Source organism: Synchiropus splendidus, chromosome 3 (genome assembly GCF_027744825.2).
Source record: "Synchiropus splendidus isolate RoL2022-P1 chromosome 3, RoL_Sspl_1.0, whole genome shotgun sequence".
NCBI classification, from domain to species: domain Eukaryota; kingdom Metazoa; phylum Chordata; class Actinopteri; order Syngnathiformes; family Callionymidae; genus Synchiropus; species Synchiropus splendidus.
Window position 1 is genome coordinate 19,988,236 of NC_071336.1, and position 25,720 is coordinate 20,013,955.

At 42.4% G+C, this 25,720-nt stretch overlaps 1 protein-coding gene across 1 annotated transcript in view; it reads right to left on the minus strand.

Annotated features, from left to right (window-relative positions):
* Positions 1–1,800: 1,800 nt before the first annotated feature.
* ptprn2 (protein tyrosine phosphatase receptor type N2) overlaps positions 1,801–25,720 on the minus strand; it is a 138,816-nt gene continuing 114,896 nt past the window's right edge. Inside the window, exons 14-22 of the mRNA XM_053859271.1 lie at positions 24,338–24,485; positions 22,552–22,625; positions 16,516–16,593; positions 13,372–13,491; positions 12,707–12,873; positions 9,927–9,980; positions 8,530–8,594; positions 5,384–5,457; positions 1,801–4,147 (exon numbers count right to left, since the gene is read on the minus strand). Of these exons, the coding sequence (XP_053715246.1) occupies positions 4,076–4,147; positions 5,384–5,457; positions 8,530–8,594; positions 9,927–9,980; positions 12,707–12,873; positions 13,372–13,491; positions 16,516–16,593; positions 22,552–22,625; positions 24,338–24,485 (852 nt within the window). The 3' untranslated portion in view covers positions 1,801–4,075. The remainder of the gene's footprint in view (positions 4,148–5,383; positions 5,458–8,529; positions 8,595–9,926; positions 9,981–12,706; positions 12,874–13,371; positions 13,492–16,515; positions 16,594–22,551; positions 22,626–24,337; positions 24,486–25,720) is intronic.

The following is a 25,720-nucleotide window of genomic DNA, read 5'->3' on the forward strand; positions in this document are numbered from 1 at the left end:
AGGCAGCTCACCGGTGAGTCACATGCAAATGAGGCAGCAGGAAGTGCGTGAAGCTCCGGAGGCTGCGATCAGAACTGTCAAGGGAGGAAGCCACGTGTCCTGGGATCCACACGCCCAGACGGAGGTCGAGGGTTTCTGAGGCCATTTTTAATGGAGATCCAGCATTCACATTGAGCAGGACGTCAGAGCTGAAACACAATGTGACAGCAGCTTCCTGTTATTTATGGGAGGCTAAGTTTGAACCTCCTCTGTGGTGAACACTTGTCTTCCTTCACCCGCCGGCACTGGCTTTGTTCTTGAAGCCGAAACACACGTCCACCTTCCCACAGGTGAATGCTGCATCCACGTCCGTCATGAAGCTGCCTTGCTGGTTTTGGGCGACTTTTATTTAGCGATGACTCAGAGGAGTCATCGGAGGATAATGGGATCGATGACACCCTCTGAACTGATTGGTTTAATGGAGCAACTTCTCTTCTACGGTTCTGTATTTTCCTGAGCGACGAGGAAGCATGGTTTTGCCAGCGAGGGTGCAGGACATATGAACATGCCACACACTCTTCAGTGATGAGATCGCCATCTTTATTGCCCCTTCTATGAAACACAATGCTTTGACTGGGGCGGGATTGTGTGAAGATTGAATAAAACTTTAAATATAACTTACAAACGTTGCATTCAGGATGCAAAGCAACTCAATAAGTATTACTGATGGAATAAAAACACAATAGAATCCCTTTAACTTCATTAATTTAGATCTTTTTTAAGTGATTTTTACATATTCAACTGGGAGTTTAAAAAAAAAAAAAAAGAAATTGGAGCAGTCCAAGGAGGGAGTGGATGAACTGTGCTTGGCACAGTGGAGTAGCGGTTGGTAGTGCTGGCTCACGGCGAGAGACTGTGTGTGTGTTATATGAGCTTCGGCTTGGTACTTTGGCTTCGTCCTAGTGTCCAAAAAAAAACAAAACCTAAAAAAGCTGCCTGATGAGACCAAAATCGTGCTCAATGTTCCCAGTGTAATGGAGTCTGTCCAGTGTGTCCCCGGCCTCACGCTGAAGAGAGTCGTGGATGTAACACACCTTTATCTTCCACAGATGTAAGGCATTCATGTTTCACACTGCAGCTATATTATGACCTCCCCTTTCTGCTGCAGAGTTAGTGGGCGGCAGGTTTCTAAAATGATTCCCAGCTGTCCACTGGAGAGCATCATTGTGTCGTCACTGTTCCTTTGTGTGATGAGTTCATATTGGTGGAGAAGGTCAGATCAAGCTCTGAACACAATAGTTCGCTGCCAAGGCTTCCACGCTGACCCCCAACACTGCTGAACAAAAGGTGTTTCATCAAACCAGGGTCCGTTTTAATGAACCAAAGAGTCTTCCCGAACCCCTATACAGTAGTTTCAGCTCACCAAATGTGTTGGACAGCGAGCAACACATCATTAAAAATCATCATTAAAAAATAATGGAGTCAGTGCTCCGCCATGACGAAACAGGTGATCTTGCATATGCCCTCATACATTATGATGCCATGTTGTCATGAGACCTGCAACTATGCAGGGTTGAAAAAAAAGAAGGTTTCCATGATTTCATCTTGGATCTGCCAGGAGAAAGAAATGATAGATTTCTTCTTTGAAGCCGCGACTCCCAGCCCAACTGAAACTCTGAGAACATGAATCAGTTTTTATTCATGACTTCGCTGGAGACGTTCAATCAAGTGTCAGAGACTTTTTCCTCCCGATCTGATGTGAAATCTCAGAGAAAATAATAAATATATAGAAAAAAAACAGAGCCAGTGATGCAGCTTCAACTGTTATGATTTATTATCAATCTGAATGTTCACACAAAATATATAGTTTTGATGGCGGCCGTTCGAGTATATTGATGAGACGACCCACTATAATTGATTCATTCTTCTTCTTTACATGAGGGAATAATCTGTCATATTGCACGATAACACAATATGAATCGACAAACAAATGCAGCGACAACTTTATTTCTGCTTAAATATCTCAGTATCTACTGATACTGTATATGACAACAACTAGCTCTAGTCGGTATAGATCTATAACATTTAATCTGAACAGTGGCGAAAACCCGTGAGGAAAAGAAAACACCTGATATGTTCTTCATGAGGAGTTCGGGTAGTTCTGGATGTCTGAGACCTAATACAGCAACATCTACACGTGTGATGCTGAGTATATATAATTATATATATATATATATAGTAGCACAAAGAAGAAACATGTGAGGAGTTTATTCCCAAAATGTCCGTTACAGATTCCAATGGTCAATATTTGTTTTATCATTTTGGGATAAAAGCCGTCACTCGACATCACGTTCACAGCTGGTCATTGGAACTAGAACAGGGTGTTCACAGACAACTTGCACTTGAGGTGAAGATGACGTCAGAGTCTGACTCTCACGGCAGCAGAGGTGGTGATGAACGGGGGCCGAGCGACTGGAACGCAAGCGGGGCTTGGGGTGGGGGGGTAGTGGTTTGCTTCTCTGTGAGAAGAGAATGAAGCGAGAGCACGTATTCACGATGACACCGGAGGCTGGTTGTACAGGTGTTGGGAAGATCCAGTGTGGAACCCCTGACCCAGGTGAGGCGCATGGGGAGAAACTTCCATGATATTTTGCTGTTTCTCACTAGCAGTGAGTCATATTGTCCCTTCATCAATGTCCTCACAGATGATTGTGAAGTTGAGACTGAAGTGACCAAAGGTTTTGGAGTTTCTACCCAAGTCCTGTTCTGTGACTCGGTTGAAAAAGAAAAAGGTTTTGATCTGACTGTGAGCAGAAGTCCAGGGACTGGGCAGCAAAGGCCTCCACTCTGGACTGATGCCCGAGCGTTACTGAACCAGAACTATTGCAAGCTGATGGATCCACGCGTCTGTGCTGGGCCAGGCCCCTTGGATGGCAGCCCAGTCTCACCAGGGCCATACTATCTTGGCCCGGTGTCCCACATCAGCTCAGGCTTGATGCTTGTTTTTCAAAAAATGAATGTCTTTTCAACTGGTCTTGGCTTGGTCCCTCACATCAGAGGACGCCTCCCTGACGGGGGCACTTCCAACTGGGAGAAGGCAAAGCCCTGCAAAGACTCCTGATACCTTCCTGTTAGCCTTAGAAGGTTCCCCTGGTGAAACTAGAAACAGGAGCGTCCCAGGAGAATGGATTCATCTTTTAGCTTGTTGACTCGCTTGCATTTATTGAAAGCGCAAAAGTACTTCCACCAGTGAAAGAGATAAGCTGGTCGCAGGTTTCCTCATGACTTAGAGCTCATAGATGTTCATGTTTTCAACAGAGATCCGGGTGGGTGCTAATGTTGTGCTGTAAATGCTCTCTGGTTACTGCATGTCTTGACTGTGGAAGCTAGCAGGCTAATGCTAAGCTAACTCCTGTGGGGGCGAAACAGACAGCCTTGCATTTAAGTTGAACACCAAACTGTTTGTAGGTGGGAAATCCTCCCCAAAGCCAATTCATTGGCAATTTCAGCCTTAGGAGATCTGGAGTTCACATTTCAGGATCTGAGTGTGAACTTTCAGTAATGAGCGTTGTATTTTCTCATTTGCACTTCGCTCCGTTTGGTGTCCATTTTAATTCGCAGTGCAAGCTGGACTGTTTCAGAGCCTCTTAATTGGGATAATGGCACACGAGCGGGCGGAACTTCTTCATGTGTTTACCAGAACGTCCTGCCTAAATAGACGCTGCTCTGCTCAGGCTTCTTCTGATTGTGTCAGAATTTAAATGGACTTGTTCTGTAACCAGTCTTTGGATTCATCAGGAAAACGTGCCTCACCCTCTCTCTGAGCTGAAGGTGATTTCTGAGCTGCGTTTGTGTCACACGGCGACCAATAACATCTGCGGCTGAGCTTTCACTGATTCACTTGTTATTCTCCTGCAGCGGTGAGGACAGGTTTCAAAATGTCAGGATGAAGCTGATATGGATCCCCATGAGACATGTGGCACTACATTCATAAGCAAAGATCTCAAATAGAGGTGGAGCAGAGTGTGTCAGTCTTTGAGTGGGCAGCGGAACTGCTGCTCAGCGAGCGAGGATGAGATGGATCGGGGCGATGACTTCACTGAGGAAGAGCTTTCAGGATGGCGTTCACCTCCTCTGCCACGGCTGTCAGCGCAAACTCAAACTGCTCCTGAGGAAGGAAGTTTTACACCAGTTAGCAGTGCGTATTAAGCAGTGATGTTTTTGAATGATTGACGTCACCCCCCGCCCCCCTCCCGCCGCCTGCTCGCCCTCTTCTTTCAAGGCTGATCCAGCTCGGCCACAGACCCGAGGTGAGGGAAAACCACTTTCTAGGCTTTTCACCGCCATCCACCCGGCCAGGTGTGTCTTAAAATGGAATTTTTCAAGCCTTGCTATCTCCCAGCTTCATATGTTTGTCTGCGGATCCACCTCGCCGTTTTCCCCAGAGGTGCGCAAAAGGGGTTGATTGATGTTTGCCCCTTGGACCTGGTGGGTTTTTATATTCCGCTCCTCTCCCGAGGCTGATGGCCACAGGGTCCACTCACAGAGAAAAAAGATACGTGGGAGTTTAGAAGGAACGGTCCTCAGATGTGTCAGTGCACAGCGTGCCACGGTCGATCGATGTGAAAGAGTCACTTGTGGCTCTGCTTTTCACTCTTGTACCATCTGAAATTCTCTATTTTTATATAACGTCCAGCGTGCTGTATGAGCCAGCACGGAGGTATAGCGGCAGAGTGCAGCGCGTTTAAATGTGTCGGCATGATTCCTACAGTAGGGGGAGATCAACCTCCGCTCACCATCACCGGGCGCAGAGAGGAGAGGAGGAAGTGTTTGTTACAAAAATGTGTGATGAAAATGCAAATAACACACAACAACAACAATAATAATATTATATAAAAAAATAATAATGTACATATTTCACTAAGTTATGAGCTTTCCTACACATTTGTTGGACCAAAGTAAGTCTTTGTTAAATAAAATTCTTCACAATTGAACAGATTAATAATAATCGAATAATAGACTGAAATAAAAGCTGGTAGTTAAAACAGCAAAACCATTTGAGCCAGAGACATCTCTCTGATATGTATGTTGTCTAAATGATTGTTTTGAATGTTTTTGTTTTTGTTCAGTCTTTTGTGAAGCAAAAATTGTGATCAGATCAAAATCACACCAAAATATATTGGGTTAGGTTTTTGACTTAAAATACATTTAAGGTGACAGATATTGTCCGCTGTGTTCAAAAAAACAAATCACACATTTTAGGGACGGCGATGACCCACATCCCCTTCCCTGTTACGCTCAATGACCAAATCATATCTTTTAATTATCTGCATATAAAATAGACTGTGTATTTGAAGCCCCCCCTCCCTCCCCCCACACCACTCCAAAAAGCGGGGATCCGTACCTTTGTCTGGACCATTCCAGCCCTCTGGTCTCTCAAGTGCTCCAGGGTAGCGGCAATATCAATCTCTTTAGCACCTGCAACAGAGCGAAAATTGGACCCAGTTCAAAGCAGCACAGTAATCCAGCTCACATCTGTCAATCTCTCTTTATGCTCTGCTCCCTTTGGAACGGCGCGGCGATTGAAAATTATTACATTCATCCCTCGAAAGACTTGGACAAGAGCCACAGAAGGTTTGTAGATAAAATATGCAAGAGGATATTTGAGGGTCAGGCGACTGTGCCATAATACATGCAGAACAACGGGAAAAGGTATCGTCGGGTTCACGGCAGGTCGGAATCGATTCTGACGATATTCCACGCTAAAGTCTACCGTGAGACTTTAAAACAATGTACGTTCAATTTGAAGACAAATACAAGTGGGGGGAGCTTTACAGGTAGCAATGCAGCTAATGTAGCCATAAACAATGTTGGAGTAATAGTTAAGCTAATGTCACTAAAGTGATTTTAAAATGGCATCAATGATGAGTTCTTCAGGTAGATCCAAAACCAGCTAACATGTTAAACCTGCAGAATGACCATACACTTCGATGTACTGTAGCTGCAAAGACAAAATTGCTAGGAGAGTCAAAGCAAATGTAAGTGCTGAAGGCATTTTAAGCACTGGATAATGCAGCAGAGTAGGCAGTGTAGACGGCGAGTGCCCAGTGTTCACTGTTACAGGTGTTCTCTGGACCCCGCCGCACACAGGCATCCTCAAAAGACACAACACCGTCACCACCGATGCGAACAAGTGAGACGTGCCTCAGGTCATTTGTGCCTGAAACTGTTTCGACAACAACAGTCAGTGTTTCGCGCCGGCGATAAACATCCGTCGCCGTTGTTCTCCTCCAACTCCGATCACCTGCTGCTGGATTTAAGCCTCTTTCAGCTTCACAAGTGAGTGAAGTTAATCTAAAAATCTGCTTTCATATCCGTGGATCTTGAGATGCCAAGGCTCATTTAAGAAGCCGAGCGCAGAGAGACTGTGAACTCGCAGAATGCTTTTGAAAGTGATGCAGAGAAAGGAGGCTGGAGAGATGGAGTAGAAGTGAAAATATCTGTGTGGGTGAGTGAGAACGCGGGAGAGAGCAGAGAAAATAGGGGATTTAATGCAGCTGGACTGAGTACTCAAAGTACTCTAGCTCCCCGACAAGACTTTCATGTCTCAGAAGGGCTGGATTCCAAAGTTAAGCTGAGGAGAGAGGCTCTTCCATAAAAGAGAAAAAGCTTTCGGGTTGCAAGATTATGCTCATTTTATGCATTCGGCGGTGGAGCGGAAAACAAAAGGCTAAAAGCAAAGCGGCAGGCTGCTTTCATGGCTGCGACAATACAGTATTTGTTATTTAACTGCTCAAACTCCATTAGGACAGGTGGCTGTTATTACTGGTCCTCAGACGTTGGAGGCTGCTTCAGAGGCGAGCTGCACGATGACCCTCTCGAGGGGTGGAGGGGGGAGGGGCTGTGGTGTTCGTGGTGTTTGGCGAAGAGGGCAGGGGTCAGAGGTCAAAGGCTGGGCTCAGCTCTAGAGTGCATTCAGATGATGTAAGACAACGTTTGTGACCTTTCTGCAAGAGCCGCACTGGAATGTTCAACACAGAAAAGAAAAGTCATGCAAATGACTCGGCATCTCTCTAAATCAAAAACTGCACGCAACGCCGCAAATGTGTTCTCACAGAGACTTGGTGTATTTACTGTATTGCACCTCAGTTGGAGGTGAGAGGGATGAGTATCAGTACCTGGTAGGTCGAGCCCGGTCAGTGGACAAAAGAGCAGGAGGACTTGGAATTAGCTTCCACACATGGCTAGTCAGCATCATCCCTATAGCTTTTGTGTTGCCTTGTGCACTGGACATGTGTCAGGAGGATGGGGAATTTTAACTGGCATTTTGAAAAGATACAGGCTTTCACAGTATCTGAACCAAGCTGTTTTTTTCTTTCTCAAGGTACCTGCAGTCCAGATCGCTCAGAACTGTCAATTCAATATGTATGTGTCTTTTCTGCCTTTAAAATGAAATTTGAAAATATCCAAATTCGATGATCCAAATTCATGAGAACCGACCCAAATTCACAGGTTTGGAATTTTCCCCAAGCTTGCGCCAAAATATGAGTCTGATGAACAACTGAAGGCGATACATGGTCCGTGCATCTGAGTCTATATGCCGGCGACCTTCCCAGAAGTTCCCCCGCCTCTCACCCTATGCAGCTGGGATAGACTCTTACAACCCAATTTTCAGAACAAGAGGAATTTAAGACTTATTTCTCATAATGAAGCTGCCTTTGAGGGCATGAGGACATATCTCAATGTGGTAGAGAATGAATGAAGAATGAAAGAAACTAGGGAGGCAGGGAACAAAGGAAAAAAAAAACAATTAAACGATCTCAATTGGTGTTCCTGCGCTTGGTCTGAAATTGATTCATAAAATACATGAATTATTTCTTTTATTTTTTTTCTACCGTGTGTAGAACGGCCTGTAGTTGGAACCAGAATGCAGGTACTTCTACTACTTACAGCGTTTGTTCTATGATAATCTTTTCCATATTTCAGAAAAAAATTGGATAAATGACTGTATGTTGTATATATGTATAAATTGAGTGTAATATACCTGAAACAAACTGAAATCAAGTCAATTCAGGAAATCTGAATCACAAGCCATCTCTAAAAGAAACCCTCGTGACTTGTATAAGAGGAACAACCTGCCCGCGAAGTCGACAAATTCTGCTTTAAAAACAATCAATTCTAAAATCAAATGAGTGACTTACATTAATGATTAAAAATGGATTCAAGCGTTGCAAAGCTGTGGAGCAACTTTTACAATTGCGATTCAAAATGACTTTCCCCCCTTGAGCATTCCATTGCCATGCATGTGCTATCTAAATTCATGTTGCAATTGTGATGCAGGTCAATACAGCGTGACGGCTGCTTAAACTGTTGATGTTGGTAGCCTGGTTTTTTTTCTTCTGTTGCTCCCCGAGCAGCACCAAAGACTGCCTTCCCAGAAAAGTCACTCCGCATTGCAAGACCCTCGGTGCGAGATGAGAGGTCTCAACGTTGCCATGGTGACAAGCGAACGCGAGCAGAAAGAGGGAAAAGAAAGGCATTGATCGTTACCTTTAGCCATTCTATTGAGGACCATGTCAATCAGAATGTAAGTCCCACTCCTGCCCGCTCCGTCGCTGTGGGGACACACACACACACACAAACACAGATCATTAACTTCGTAGGCGAAAGCTTCAAGGGTCTTCACCGATGAGGAAACAAATTGCTCATTTACATGTACAATAATGATCAATGGCCCTTGACTGTGACATAATAATCGTGTCCAGTAGTGAGTGATCCAGACAGTTGTTCGCAGTGGTGTCCTACTTCTAGTGGAAGACACGAATGAACCCGGAGCTCAAACTCAAATGTGACTCTCATTTAGACTCTTGGCAATTAACCCTCCTGTGATGTGAAGCTTCCCAACGTATTCCAACTTCTTTGACTCATTTAGGGTCGTACGACTATCTGCTTGAAAACTGAGAACTGTCTTCCTGCTGAGTAAACATTCCAACTATCCAGTTGGGATAGCAGGCTAAAAAGATGGCAGCGTTCCCAAAGAGTCAAAAGGAACCCCCAGAAGCAAATGAAGAAACTGCAACATTTTTGGATCTCATTCCTCCCTCACCTACAGTACAGTGACATGGCCCCTTTTTGCATTGGTTGATGTAGGAAACTGTTCTTTTCCGAGTCGAGAAAAAATCTTTCTGGGGAAATTGACAAGAGAACTACCACAGGAACAGAAATCAATTTGTGTCATAAGTTGTACAGAACTACACTTTGGTTACTGACCGTTTAGAAGTAATCGAGTACACGAAGAGTATGTAAATACACCATAAATGAATATTTGAGCTTCCAATGAATCTGATCAAGCAAAACCTGCACACGAGCACTTGTGTGGTCTTGAGAGTGCCAGGCTTTTTTTGGGGGGGGCAGAAGAGGGGACGGTTTCTGAAGCACACTGGGGACAAAGGATTCTAAATGCATGCACCTCAGGAGCACAGGAGAGGTTGAGAGGCCAGAGGCGGTGCGAGCGCAGCTCTGGAGAGCCTTGCTTTTCCATCACTCCAGAGATAGCCTTATGAAAAGCCTCCCTTTGTGCCTGCCGGCCATTCAGTGGCTCTGCATGTTAATTGCAAACAAGGCGTGCACGTCTCTCTAATAAAGGCGAGGCCAATAAAACAGAAGAGCCGCTGCTTCATTAATCCACCGCGGACTCAGTCCTCACCGCTCCCTCAGGGGGGGCGTGGGCTATTTTCCCTCGACGCATGACTTAACAGGATGTGACCATTAAAGGTAGTCAGACTGATCCAAGGTGTTTCATTTAAAACAATCAGTTAGCTTGCTAAACCAAATGGGAAATGAAAGCCTATCAGTGTTATTGACGCTGAGATACTCGTGTAGCTGGATAACACACATCCCCAAACCCACCAAGCAAGAGACTTCTATGGACTGATAGCAATACTTGCCTGCAGTGAATAATAATGGGACATGAGCGACCCCGGTAGCACTTGTTAACCTTTCTGTAAGAAGAGAACAGGACATCAGGTGTTAGAGCCGCTTGATAGCTGAACGGGAAAGGCTTTCATTGAGTCCGTCACATTTGCCCTGACTCTGTCATTTGTAAAGCCAGAACTTTTTTCTGGCAAAAAGATTTATGATTTAAGTAAATGAATAGTAAGCGATACCAATACTATACTAATCCGATAAGTCAAGTTAAAATTATACGAATATAATGATAATAGAAATGGTGATAATAAAAATAAAAATAACTTTGTGCAACATTAATACTAACTGAGGTCATACTAGACTGATAGACAGTTTATCAAAAACGTCAGATGTCAAAACAATATTGTGCACAATAAAAAAGGAATCAAATCTGGCTCAATTTTATCTTTAAAATACTTCATTTCTTTGTTAAACTAGAGCCATTTGCCCCAAAAAATACACAATAAAAGACAATATTCAGTGCACAGTGACATCAGAACAAAAATACGAACTGGTGAAGATATTTGTTGCTATAAGTGAAACGCTGCATGATGACAAAACACAACAGAGCTGATCATTTGATCTGATACCCGCCCAAAAAGACGTGGGATTTCCGTGGCTGGACGAAATTAGCAGTAGCAATGATCAACAGCAGCAAAACAGATTCCACAGAGATTCACACTGCTGTCAATCAATCACTTTAATTTTGGGAAGCCAGAGACAGAAATGTGTGTCACACCGCTTTAATAAATTGAGCATCATCCCGAAACGCCGCTATTGTGACATGTTGGTGATGGATGTGTTGGTGAGATGGTGCGATTGCAGCACGCCGACGCATTAACCCCGGCCAATTATGAATGTTATACACCGCGAGGCGATGAAGGCCGACCAGCCTTTTCACACCCCACTGTTGCCATGGAAACTCACTACGCTGAGATGATTTCCATTTTACTCAATCCAATGGCAGAAATATAAAAAGGCTGACAACAAAAAAAAGCGAGATTACAGCAACAATGTGTAGCACAACCAGCTACCGTGTTGAATCTTCCAACATGTAATTCTGGTACTAACACACATAAAATGAGTTCCTGCTACATACTGCAGCTGGATAATACATCTGTCCATCCTGCAGCTTTTGTAGCGGGCTACTAGTGTGAGTGGCCAGTGAACCACTGCAGGAAGACGGGTGAACCCACCACTGGGTCAATGTTCAAGAAGGTTCTTGGTGGAGTTTCAGCAGCACAGTTTGTTTGTTGCATATGTATATAATATACATTCTTCTACTGCTGAGGTCCAGTTCAGATCTTTGCATTTTTAAAACGTCATACAACACAATAACACAGAGACTCCAGTCTGTTTCGGGTGCAGGTTTGAATTGTTTAAATCTTTAAATTATGGGTGCTTTTGACCATATACGCAGCAGTCCTCACCTGCTTTAATGTGTTACTTTTTAAATTCAGTTTGTGTCGAAATTATCATAAAATATTATATGTGAGTGAATTACAGAATGACTGCAGCTGCGATTGTAGCACAGCGTTTCCTGTACATAAACTTTCCATTGATAAGTCAGAATTTACTTGAGAATTTCACCAATATTTGGAATAAGCAGGCTATTCTGAACTGAATTATGAAGCCTGTCTAGAAAACTGACACCTAAAATTCACCAGATTGATCTAAAAATAAAGCCACCAAATGGTTTACACCTATATTTCCCAATAACATAAATGCACGATAAAAATGGACGCCATCTGTCCCAACACCTGAATCATGATATCTGTTACATTAGCTGCAGCACCATAATTAGAAAAAAAAATCCACATGCTTAAATTAGAATGTCAGGAAGAACAACATTCAAGAACAGCCCCAAAAATTTCCATGCAAGGCAGAGGAAGGAGCAGTGAGAGCAGGGGGTGGGAGGAGGAGAGTGACAGTTTGTGCACAGGCCTGGCTGAGGAGACGCAGTTTCCAATGATCACTTTTGTGACTATGCAACTGGGCTCATATTACTAGCTGCAACATCACAAAAATGACACTGGCAACCGCAAAATACAGAGATGCCCGAAACCACACGGTACGTTGTGTGAATCTGACAATGAAAAGTTGTCGAGCAAACCTTGTTTGTGTATTCAGAACATGGACACAGCTTCACAGTGATATTCTTATGAAATGTAATTGTCATCCAGTTTGAACTAGGAAACACTAAGATGAGTGGCTGGCGCAGGCTGCGCGCTTGTTCTTCATCTGCATAAGGAACCGCTGGGACAGATTTCCATCCTAAAATCAGATGCATTTATTCTCATTTGGAGGGCTTTTCCTATCTCCCCGAGCTTTCCCTCAGGGGCCTATTGTGGCAGTTCTGCCAGAACACATTATTTGGAGAACAGAGTGGGGTTCTTCTGTCACTGTGTTAACCCCCCTCCACCACTTCCTCCGCGTGATTTTTGTGAGACAACTCTTATTTAATTGGGTGTTTGAATTAGCTTCCCCCCCATTTCTTTCTTCCCAAGCCAAGCCAGGCAGTGCGGGGTTGTTAATTTGCTGCATCACAAGTGCTGGGGGGAGGTGAGGGAGACAGGCCCAGGATGAAAGGGAAAGTACAGAAACACATTGCTTTATTTTCAGATCAACCAATTTTTAGGATAACCAAAGGCAGAGGGGGCAAAAAGGGACCAGAGATGCGCCGAGAGAATCGAAGGGAAGGTGATTGAAGCTTGGTTAAGATTACAGATCTGAGGAGCTTCAGGGACGGATCTGCCGTTACCTGCGGAAGTCCAGCAGGGTCCTGGCTGAGGAGGGGATCCCACGGTCCATCCAGGACAGGAAGTGAAATTGCGTGACGGTTCGGGTCTCGTTCGTCTGCAGGTTCTTCAGGTAGAAGCTCCGCACCAGGAAGTCCTCACACCAGATGTGCTCGGACACCAAATTCACCTGGAGATATTTACAGATAAAAATGACTACGTTCACAATTGGCAAAAGTTTCGGTCACAATGATCAGAATTCAAAGTCTCTCTTCAGTGACAAGGACAGCAACATTCTAGACATTCCATTCCACGTGGCTTTTCCATCCTTTTTTGCCATAAGGTGAAATAAGACCACAATTGGTATGAAAGCAATTTGAAGAAATGGATGGGTATCTGGCAGAGTTTATTCCAAATTCTTAAGCAAGCCACATAACTAAATAAAGCCATTCTGGCTTGAAGAATTCACATCGTGGTTCTGTCTGTCGCTTGTGTGCAACAGTGGAATCCTGATTAAACAGATTCAGTTTCAGAAAATCCAATAAATGTTAATCCTGTTTGGCCCACCACTGTCATCCATCTATTCCCGCACACAATATGGTCCTCTTATTCAAAGTCCGGATCGGCCCATCCATGAGGCCCAGATGTTCCCCAGAAACGGGGCAACAGAAAAAGCGTTCCAGCCAACCTCGTAGATGTGGTAGACGTCGGATCCCTCGTCCGGCCAGTAGTGGTGGCACTGCTTGACTCCGTTCTCCGAAAGCGGGGTCAACATCACGATGACCACGCAGCCGCTCTCCCACACCATCTAGCAGTCAGACAAACATGGCACACTCCATGAGACAAGGCTGCACATGTAGCTCAGAGCTGCATTAGCATTACAGCCTCTAGTGAAATTGATTTCCTAATCTCGGAGCAGGAAGTATGAATAAATGTCACCGTCTCCGTGTGCGACAAATGATAAACGTGGAGTCGACTAGCAGGAGGGAGCGCGGTGTCGTCGCTACATTGCTACTACTTGGCTTTATCTGATGGCATTATAATGTGTCTTTGGATGATGGAAAAAGAAATATGCAGGCTCACAGCAGCTATTAGGAAAATGAGAAGGAAACGTGTGTTTTATAGTTGCTATAAAAAAAACAGAACGGCCAGGACTGTGCACTAATCACAAGCCCGTGCGATCCAGCCCAGTGGACACATTACAACTGTGCCAGAATGTGATGAGATTACTGAAGATGATAATGTGGAGAAATGAGATCTATTTACTGGGGGAGCTGAGAGGCACTTCCAGAAGCCGTTTTTGTATGTGACAGCATATTAGGGATGCGTGTGTGCGTGTGTGTGTGTGTGTGTTGGAGATTATTTGATATCCTTTTATATTCTGCTAGAAAACATAAATTCTTTTATGTATGTATTATTTAATTTCAAGTGCTTTTGAAATATAAAGCTGCATATAATGTTCTGCTAAATCCAGTAATCCTGTTATGGAAAATACAACTGAACCATTTTGTCATCTGTCCATAATAAGATCAAGCTGCTGTTAATAAAGTGGCTTTGCAGCTATTAAAATGATCACACTTACTGTACTGTCAGTAAAAAACAAACAAACAAAAAAACAAACAAAAAAACCCCCAAAAAACAGTAGAATTATTTCAACAGACATTGAACTGACAACTGGAATATATATGTTAATGATTATCAAAAAACCCCATGTACACTTCATTGTGCGTTTGAAGAAATAAGTTTCATATTTCTGTTCAAATCATTCCGCAAGTTATGCAGGAACATCAAGAGTGGCCTAGAATTGTGTCTCCACAGAAGAGATCCGGGTTCATTCCTAAGCTAAAAGCCCACCACTGTCTTACAAACGGTTACAAATGTAAAATACCAATGTAACTATTTTCTTTCAAAACACATACTCGATTCTAATTCTGAATGGCAACAGAAAGTAACGCTCCAAACATGAACAGTGTCATGACCTCATGCTTGACTGGCTCTTTTCCACACTAGATTCTGAAGTGTGAAGCGCCAAGTTCAGGTAATAGCTGCAGATGGAGGTGGGAGGGGAGTGTGGACGGAAGAGTAGTTGGGGGATTAAAGCTGCTGCTCCGACTGTCAATCAAAACCAGCAGCATTTCATTAACTCATTCTTAATGGGCTTCAGATTCAGAGTTCAAGGCTAAACAGGTCCGTTGATTTAATAATGACGCCGCATTTATTCACATTGCACTGGTGAAACAAACAACAAGATAATTGTTTTAATGCAAATGATGAAATTGCCTTTTACTTGAGTAAAAGCAACCGACGGTGGTCATTTTTTTTTTTCTTTTTAATGAATTGAGACAAAACGTTATCAGAGGATTTCGAGGGTTTGAAGCACGTGACAGCAGCCGCTACCTTTCAGGCTTTTGTGTACGTTCTCCAGCAGGCTGCCGAGGCTGTGCACGTCAGCACAATCCCAATGGTTTTAAACAAGGATCCGGAGCGCAGGACCAGCTGCTCAGTCGCGATTCATGCTCCGTACGTTTACATCCTGGACACGGCTGCTGGAGTTACTTCACCATATGGAGGTGATGGGCCAACTAATGATACCAGTGCCGTCTGATCTAACACATAGGAGCCGCCATTTGGCCAGCATGCATCATTTAATCCGCACTTACAGACAAGTATTACGGAAGCGGGATCGGGTGATTAACGGTAACTGTTTTGACATTTATGTATCCAGGGAGTCATGCAAACAGCCGTGGGGAAACGCAAATATGAGCATTTATAAACTTTATTACGAGTTATATTGGACGTTCAAACGTGTGTGTAGCACCGGAGGATCTACTGCAGGTTTCTACTTCTTATTGATGGACGAAATACTTCATTCATTCAAAAGTTGGAGTAGCTGCATCAACATTAAGCCTGACTCCAGAGTCGTACAATTGTGTGAGCAGCGGAGTGTAGTTCTCCTTTTCATGCAGGCAGAATGAACCTGACGGCGCCTACTGCTTTCAGGTGTTTCAAGCTGTTCATGTTTTCACAGTGGCTCTTAACACCACTGCAGCTTGTGATTTTACACAAGATAAGTTATATTGTTTGGTAGATTTTTTCTTTTCTTGAATGCATCTACTCTTTCTTTGGAAAAGATGACATATATTTCAAACTTGCGTTGAGAATGTGTTTTGCACCAGACAAGAGTATATTGCAACATCTAATTCCATTACCAGTGAAGCATGTTCTGTTACGCTCATGTGATGAATGATAGCGGGCTCCTGCTTTCTGTTGCACTAGTTAAGGACCCACTCATGGATTAGATGGCTAATGAAATCCTACTGTTTGGCAGCATTCCATGTTGCTTCTTGAGGATAACTGAACTTTAAAATGTATTTCTCTATCAAGTTCAGACCATGAATTACCTTGCAGTGCTATACGATTTCCGTGCAAGCAAATTACTGTGAGTAATAGTGAAAAGAATTTAAAGAATAGAAATATGCATGTTGTGTTTCTACTCGCCATTTGACAGACTGTAAGCAAAAAAATAGGCAGCCTGTCCTAGCTACACAGGGTGAGAGGCAAGTGACACCCTGGACAGGTCACCAGGCCACTCATATGAACAGATAACAGTCACGTGCACACTCATACCAATTTGCAGTCACCAGTTCACCTCTTTGTATGGATGTAGAGTTATGTAGGAGGAAATCAGAGTGTGCCTAGGGAAACTCATACAGGCACTGGGAGAACCAGAAACAGCAGCTTGTATTGTTTTAAACATCTCCTTTCCTGATAGTGACATTGCGAGTGCAGACACCCGACAGAACACAGACAGGAAATAGGATGAAGTTTTTACCTGCCAGAAATCGGGCACGGTGGAGGGAAGTGGCCCCTGTGAGGCGATGTAAGTCGGGTTACGAGGATCATGGTCCATCTGGGAGAAGGAGAGAGAGAGAGAAGGTGATTGCAACTAAACGTGTGAACACAGAGGAGAGGACGTACCGTTCATGCTGGACAAGCCTGTGCTTATTTATCGCGCACGTCTGTCGTGGAGACGCGCTAATAAACCTGATTATACACGGGGAAGTTCATACTAATTGCCAGTAATCTGTGAATGTCACACGAGCCCCAGGAGAGGTTGCATTCAAAATTCAAGGACATGAGTTGAATGCCGCCTTTCATTTTTCTTGTTTTTGAAATTGTTTCTTGATGAAGAATCTCGAGACCTTTTATCTGTGATCTTAAATTTAAATAAACAGGAAAAATTGGGTGTTTTTCATTCCTCATAAAGATGCCCTTTAAAAAACAAACAAAAAAAAAAAACAACAACATTGGATCGAGAGTGGAGAAAGCTTTGAAAAGATCCAATGGCGATTTCGATAACAAGGGAACTGTGGCCAGAGCGAAATGTCCTTCTGCTCATTCTCTTCCATGTTTCAACGTGTCGCTGCATGAAGCAGGAGTTTGTATAGGACTTGAAGCCCGGAGGCGTGTGAAGGATGTCGAGGTGGCACCGGGGGACTCGAGTTGAAGGATGTGATTGAGACTTGATTGAGTAGGTGTTGGCTGTGCTGCTGAAAATCAATGATCACATTTGATTGAGTGAATTTTTATGCACACCCACGAGTGTGACATGAATCGGTAAGAAGGTGTTGACGTACTTGGCAGGGAGAGAAGCTGTTGCATATTTATCCAAGCCTCCGTGACACCATTTGAGTGTTAAAGGACAGATGATGGATTGGTTTTCTTTCTTCATTTAATGGATTTGACAATTGTTGTTCGTGCAGCAGCGTCGCTTGTTGAAAGCTGCAGTGGAGTTGGGATAAGCTAATTGTAAGGCGTTGACACAAGCGCTAAAATATCAGAGAGTACAAAAGTATTTTCAACCTTCTCAGATTACAAGTGACACTCAAGGCGGAGCTCAGCATTCTGGCTTCTAAACACCAAGGAATTTATGATGCAATTCAAAATCAGTGACAAGACTAGTATCAAATTTTGGATTGAAGCTTAATATATGAAACAATTTTAAATACTCAGGATGCTATTTTGACATGGTGTGAGCTCCACATCATGCTGCTCTACTGTTGGCAGGGAAGTTGACGCTCACATTCAAGTAACTACCACAGTTCACCGGACAGAATGGTTCACTTCAGCACAGAGTAAATCAGAATAGCCACAGGGCAACTGCTGCTGACTGAGACTTGATGTTGTCAGGAGTCCAGTACTGTACATCGGGTTCAGCTAAGTCTACCTCAACTTCAAAAGTGACTCATTAGAATAAAATAAAAATAATAAAAAATAAAACTTTGTTTCAATGTGGGACCAAGTGAAGAATAACTTACATTCTGAACGGTCTATGGCAAAATGGCAAAGATGGCAAAAACAATGAGTACAACCCACCGCATGCTTTGAAAATGTAAGCTGTCATGACACTTCTTGGCATAAATAACAATTGTTTTATACGTCTTATGACAACTGTACTTCTTTCTAATTTAATAAAAAGACGATAACAGCGAGTCTCTTCTGAGGCAGGGAGGCTTTTTAATAGATAGACTGGTTCATTCTGCCCCTTGGATTTCGGTATTGAACCTTAAAAGCAAAATAATTACTGAGCAATTCTCAGCGGCGTCAATATTTCCATAACACATTTAATGACTAGCAGCAACTCGCATTTGAATATCCTCAACCGCAGAATTATTTTTTTTCCACCTGGCTGCCAAAAAACAGACTTCATTGCACAAATACAGACCCGTCTTTTAATATCATCTTTCCGAACAATTGTAATTAATTTTTGGCTCGCTTCTCCTCTTTATCTTTTCTCTCTTGCATTAAGAAGGAGAAAAGGGACGACGTTCACTCATCATGAGAAGAAAAAAAAACAAAAAACTAATGTAATAATTAAAAATCTTTACTTCAACACCAGGAAGAATAAAGGCAGTTTAATCGAATACTAATTTCAAAACTACTAACTCTATTTATCTATCTTATCTACAGCAAATACATCCCTTAAATCGAAAATTATTGACAGGAAATTTAACTCTAACAATAGATTAATGGTTAAGTATTTAAAATTACTCTAAGAGTCCAAGAACACGAGCAGATTCAGAGATTAAAAAACCCCTCACAGAGTTTTCACTAGAAAAAGGAGACTCACACCGAGATGAGAGGCCGGGCTGGCTGCACGTACAGCCAGTGTGTGTTGCCAATCTCAAGGACACAGACATGCTGTAGCAGCGTGCTGACGTTCCTTCATGAATACTTAAGTACACACATGAAAGACCAGTCCTGCGTTTCCTCTGTCCTCACCACACCATTGTGAGAAGACAATGGGGGGGAGACAGAAAAAAGAAACAAATAAGTTGTCTTTGGTTTGAAGTTTGTCAGCTTGCAGTGAACTAGCTTCTCTTCCTAAAAGAAGCTTGACTTTCAACATCTCACTGTGGAACATTTGTTGCCACATTTATATCAGAAAGAAACCTGGAGAACTCAGCGCCAGACTGTCTGAGATGGAAGATAATGGGAAAAATAACATTACATACATATATATATATATATATATATATATATATATATATATATATATATATATATATATATATATATATACAATATCACAAAGTGTTGACTGGCCACATCTGCTGCATTATCTATATCAGAGTGGGAAATGATTCTACAACATATACAAAAAACAATATATATTACAAAAAATAATATTGTCAGGGAATCATTTGAAAATATTGTTGTTCATGTATTCCATTGTTTACATTATATTACATGTAAAATAACAGATGTGCACTATTTAATTCTCATTCTTATACATACATACATATTCACAAAAACATTTATAATACGGAAAATATGTTTAAAAGAGATGTAAAAAAAAAAGAAGGTATGGTTTTATGGCACAAACTCTGTTTGGAATTTAGTGCAATAAATCACACCCAAAGTTAGGAAAGAAATGAGGTAACATAACAAAAAGGTCAAATTTATATTCAATACATGGGAAGAAACTGAAATGAAGAATAAATCTAATGAAGTGCAACTGCAAGAACTACCTGAATAATACAGTCACACATGCGTTCTCTCTTAGGATCATGTCATGGACTATGACAGATAAATAGCCCACAGGCCTGGACCTCTCCCTCTGCTGGATGACGCCTTCCATGTTCTATCAGCTTTCTGTCTTTGGCCAAGAATTGTAGGAAAAGAAGCTACAGATTATTTACTGGCAGGTCACCGCCCCAGAGCTAATGAGGAGGAAGAGCAGCAGCAGCATTGCCTGACGTTATTATCACAGTTTTGCTTGACTCAGCCAGAGGTCCTATTTGTGCTGTAATGACTGTCCTTTATCTGCTCACCACTGCCACCTTCAACCCCCAGCTAGTCCTGCTCCTTTATCTCACACTTTACTTCCCCGATTTCTTTAGGTATATCTACAGCTTTTTAGGAGATTATCTTAAGCCGGAGTGAGTCAAAATCAAAACTCTGCCACTTTAAAATAACCACTTTAAAACACCCCTCCATTAATATGCCATTAGAGACAATTAAAATCCGAAACAGACTGTTTAAACGCCTCCATTGTTTGTTTCTTGGGAGTAATAAGCTTTTAGCGCAGCTGTATGTGCCAACCCCCCTCATCTATCTATCACCGCCAAAATCTTGGCACTGAATTTGAAATGCATAGTTTCCTGCTCTCTCTGATGAAATCCCTTTTCTGAACCCTCGAGGGAAATCAGGCCCGTCTCAGTTTTTTGAGGGAAATAATTTCAAAACTAACCAACAATGAGGCCCCTACACAAATATGTTTGTGTAGTTATTATTCTGCATGCTACAAAGAGCTGTCAAGATTATGAATAGGTGTCACAGACACACAAAGGCAGAGTTTTACAGTTTCAACTGAAGTATAGGAACTTTTGATGCTGTGGAATCACAAGCCAGGATTAGGAAAAATCTAGGAGTTTCACTAAATATCTGTGCAGGCGATTGGAGAATATAAACAGAATGTATTTACTTGACACAAAATAAATGAATATGCTATTATATTAATGTCCTAACAAAGGCTTTTCCTCGCAAAGGCCATTCTTCAGGGGTGTCTAGGTCAAGGTTAAGTTGTGTTTATTAAACAATTTGAAATGGGCCACTGAATTTGGCCCCCAGCCCTTGAGTTGGACACCCCTGCTTATGATCCATATTTACATAATATTTATAACAAGCCAATCTAACAAGAAGAAAACCAGCATGATGGCGACTTCTGCCACACATTTGTCATACAATTCAAATGAATTGCAATAAACTGAGCGCACAAAGCCTTGGTAGGTTCAAAACAGACACTAGAAAGAAGAGACACAAAAGGAGAAGTCTTAATTCAGTCAATACATGAAAACACAAGACGACACAATGAAGCAAAGGAACTTCTTAATGAAGAACAGAAATGGGACGAACACCCAGTTTTGGGGCAATTAAGAAAAGACAAAGGGGAAACTAAAGAGAAGACACTTCATACGTCTGCATGGGGAAAGTCAGCAAGCATCACGCCTACGTGTCTCGATGCCAAGGGTGGATGCTGCGGAAAAGCTACCTTTTTTGTAAAGTTTCCAGACTCCACTGCTGTGATTTGTGGTGACGGTGCATAGCCTACTTATCACAGAGGGTGGTAACACATTTGCTTTGGCTTTTCCAAAGCCTGCAGTCAATTTGGTTTGTGGCGTTTCTGCAGTGGTGCTGTGGTTTTTACTGAAGTGTGCAGAGGAAAAATGCATAAAAGCACAGAGAGACATGAGTAAACTCCCGAAGAAGAAAAAGAAACTGGAGATACAACCTACCAAATGACCAAGTAAAGAGCAACATTACACGCAACTTCAGACACAGCAAAACTGCAAGCGCTAGAGAAATAAGTGAAAAATTAAGTAAACCATTGACAACATAAGAGCCAGTAAAACCATCCGCAAAATATATAAACCTAAATTCAGCTGATAGCTAAATTTGGTAGCTAAAGTTGCCAATGCTTCCATGCTGGTACTTAGCCACTCTTGACCTTTACAATGTATTTTGTGAGTGTGTACCTGTACACCCATGCACCTTCTGTTTGACTTGGTTGTCTTCACCTTCTGCAGTAGGTGTGTATTGACTACTACGAGCCTCTCCGTTTAATTTCTCTCATACTCATGCATGAATGTTGGCCACCAATTCTTCTGTGTTTGTCTTTTCACCACTGTTTCTGCCAACGTGTTTTATCCCACTGAGCATTCTGTTCCTGGTATGACTTCTGTGTGTGCATTATTTTTATGTGTCTTAATAAACTGTTGATCTTGCTGGTCACCACCCACGTTTTGGTTCCACATACTTGTGCTGAAGTTATTGCTGAACACTTTTTTGGATTTCACTGTTGTGTTATTGTCGACTCTGTTCAACATTATAGGACATTTTTTGTGTGATGATAAAAGACAAAAGTTACACCAGTGTAGTCTGTTGACTTACATGTTTGTATTGCTCCAAACAAAAACTGGCAAAAACAAAACAAAACAAACAAAGAAGCGCATTATCCTACCAAGAAAGTAAAAAATAATGAAATGGAAAAAAGCTCAAAGGTTACAGGATAGCAAACTCTGACAAGTTACGTGTTGTTTAAAGTTCATCAAGTCAGAATTGTTGAGCCACAGTGTCTCAAGTGAGATTTTGGTGGACTGGTGGTAAATAACAGCAACTACTCACAGGGCCTCCCATCACGGAGAACAAAGTTGAAAAAGATCAATGCACGTAAATCGATAGCCCTTTGAAACATATTTTTACCTCAAAGCGAAAACACAAAGGCAACAGGACCTGCTGGTGCAAAAAGCCCTCAGAAAACAAGACACTCGTCGGAGCACAGCAATGATGAATAAACAATACTCACTATTGGGCTGGCATTGATGTAATCTGCGTTACCATGGTTGTTCTCCGCTTTCAAGGTGATCCTGGAATGATCATCTGAAACACACATGCATAATTCATCAATTTTGTTTCACACTGCAACAATAACAACAGAGTTTGCAGCAGAAAGTGATGAATATGGAACTTTGCGAGGAGGACTGAAATTTCATCAGACTTTCATCACACACATTTATTCTGAAGCGCAGGCTCTCTTCACCTTCACTGAGGATTCTCCTTTGTGAAATAATCATAAAGCTCTGAACTTAAAGAAATCTTGTCTGAAACTGATTTTACTTTTGAGGTTTGCTGGAACTTTAGCGAGAAGCATGTCTTGCCTGTCCTGCCGCGCGATTTGAAGGGGATAATCTTATTTTTCCCTCTTAAGATACAGACCAAACATGAAACAATCCATCAGCTCAGTGAGCAGACCTCAGTGGCAGATGTGAAATATGAAAAAAGAAGGTTGGCGTTTTTAGTCCTCAGTCATGCCAGATTGCATCAGGAGCTCAGTTACTACCTAACGTTTGTACTGCTGGGTATATATGGCTGGCAATTGCCTGGCAGTCAACCGTAATGCGCTTCAAATTTCACAGTGAGAGACTCGAATTTGAAATTTAATTGTCACGAAAAAAAAATTGGAGTCCTGATGAAACGAATGTCAGAAAAATGTTCCAAGTGTTCCAAATACATGTACATCATTTTGACACAACTTTTTGCAAAGTCTTTCTATGTGCATTCAAGTATATGTTTACATCATAGAGAACCCACTATCTTGTTGACAAGCCTTCCCAGTTCAAAACCCTAGTTCCAAATGTGTTTGGTAGTTGGGATATCGTGAATAAAAATCACAATTGAAGCTTCAGACCGACTCAGTGTTCTTCACCAACAATAAGAGCCAAATCCAGTGACACATCGTTGTGTGCTTAGCAGTTCTACTGTTAACTGCATGTAATGGTGCCAACCTCTCACAGCAAGCTCAGTTTCAATGTTAATAGAAAGCAAATGAATCACTCCCATGGCATCCTACTATATTGACGTGGGGAAAGTGGACTTTGGTAACTTTTATGTAATGTTCCACACAGGGAGCACTGGAACGTATGCAGGAGACGATCGGAAGCTCTCTTCACTCAACTACATTGGATGTCAGCTGCTATACATATTCCCTTATGTCGCTCTCCCACTTACTGTTGATGCCTCCAAAGTCACTGTGACTGTTGAATTTCCCCACTGTTGGACTAATAAAGGCCATCTATACGTCATTTGAGGGGCTTCATATAGCAAGCCGCCTATAGAGTGAAAGAAGCCCCATCCCATGGCTAACCCTAAGCCTGACCTCAGACTTTCTTTTAGGCTCAGCGACACCCACAGTGTCAGGCTATGCTGCAGAAGGCGGAATGTGCTTCAGTTGAAAGCCTAATGCATCAACACATAACCCAGAAGGTCTGCATAGGACACTGATGCCCACTTTCCCAACATCAATATAGTCCACTAAGGCATTGACTATGTGTTGTCAGTCACATTAGAACTGTTCTTTGCTCATGCTCAAGCGCCAACACATCTACATTTGAAGAGATCAAGATTTGTTCTGAATTCATTACCTCAGCCACAAGGTTTTGTTTTCAACAGCATCAATCTGTCTGTCTGTCTCTGTTCAAAATAACTCGGAAAGTTATGGGTGGATTTGGATTAAGATTGATCTGAATTAAGGTATGTTTTGTGCTAGATTGCCATTTGGATCCAGGAATGAAGAAATATTCAAAAGTACTCACACACGACTACTGAATCAGAGCGGTTCTTCTTGTGGTTCGGATCGCTGCGACCCACTCTGCAGCCACTGGGTTCAGCCTGATACGAGCAAAGAGCCTCCCACTCCCGCTCCAGACGGTTCTTGTTCTTCAAGTGGTCCTCCATGTAGGACTGTAGGGACGAAAAAAATAAAAGGAACAGACCGACCACAAGGTCATGTTAGAAAAGAGATAAAAGGTTGTTGGTCTACTGTTGGTGCGATCATGTTGCTGTGAATACAAAATGGAGGACGAAGCAGAACAAATCCATGCTAACTTTGGAACGACGAGTTGGTCGCTGAATTGCCTGGATGGGCTCTGAGTTATCAGGTCCTAGGTGCCTGAACCATCACAAGAAACACACCTACAGTGTATCAGACTGCCATGTCTGAGACTTTCAATTGAAGCTTCTTTTTATGACGTGTATATCATAATACTGCATAAATACAGCCTTAGCACTGTGAACAGCTGCGTCTTGACTAGGAAAAAAGACACTCTTTTTGTTCTGAATTTTGTTGTGTAATTGTGTTATGGTAAAGAGGTTGCAGTTTCTTTCACGTAACAGAGCAAAATTGTTGAAAAACTTCAATTATGTCAATAAAATATCTATTTATTTATCAACGTATAATTACGCTTCTGTTTACAGACCCTGAGTCCAAAAACATGTTGCAATATTTGTTCCAGTGGACAATGTGTAGGTGAGAATCAACAGTTAAGACCTGTAAAAGGTCTTTGTGGTTTGAAAATACTCAATCTTGGTCCTCGCTGGTTGCGCAGCTGCTGATAAGACAGCCCGCCTTTAAGCTTCTGCTTGGAAAAGACAAAATTGAATCCGCCATACAGACAAAGATGGAAAGAGAGAAGGGGATGGCGAACAGTGTGTGTTTGTGTTGTCCCTCCAAAACAGGGCAAGTCTTTGGGAGCTTAGAGGCTGTAGCTAGCATTCTTCTGCAGCGAGCGCGGTGGTTTGTCTTCTGTGCGATATCATAGCATCCCCTCCCAACAGAGCTGAATGGTTTAGTCCTCTATTGTGTGCAGCAGAAGATTAGAGCCCCATAAACTGATGTCAGGGATCAGACGGCTAATACAATGGAAGTGATACCCAGATGTGCTGGGTTTTATTCCAGGCTTTCTGAGTTCAGCTATTGTTGTTCTTGTACTCGTACCGGAATGAAAAAAAAAAAAAATCCAAGTTCTCTGGAGCAAAGTCTCAATCACTACATTAACGTAGTGATGGATAATAATGTGTGTGATCACACGCATGGATTCAGACACCTGCAGGGCAGACAGCCTGAGCAAGAGAATACTTCCAATGGAGCGAGAAAAGAAATCAAATTTTATTGTTTGGGGTGCCACTTATTTGGGCAC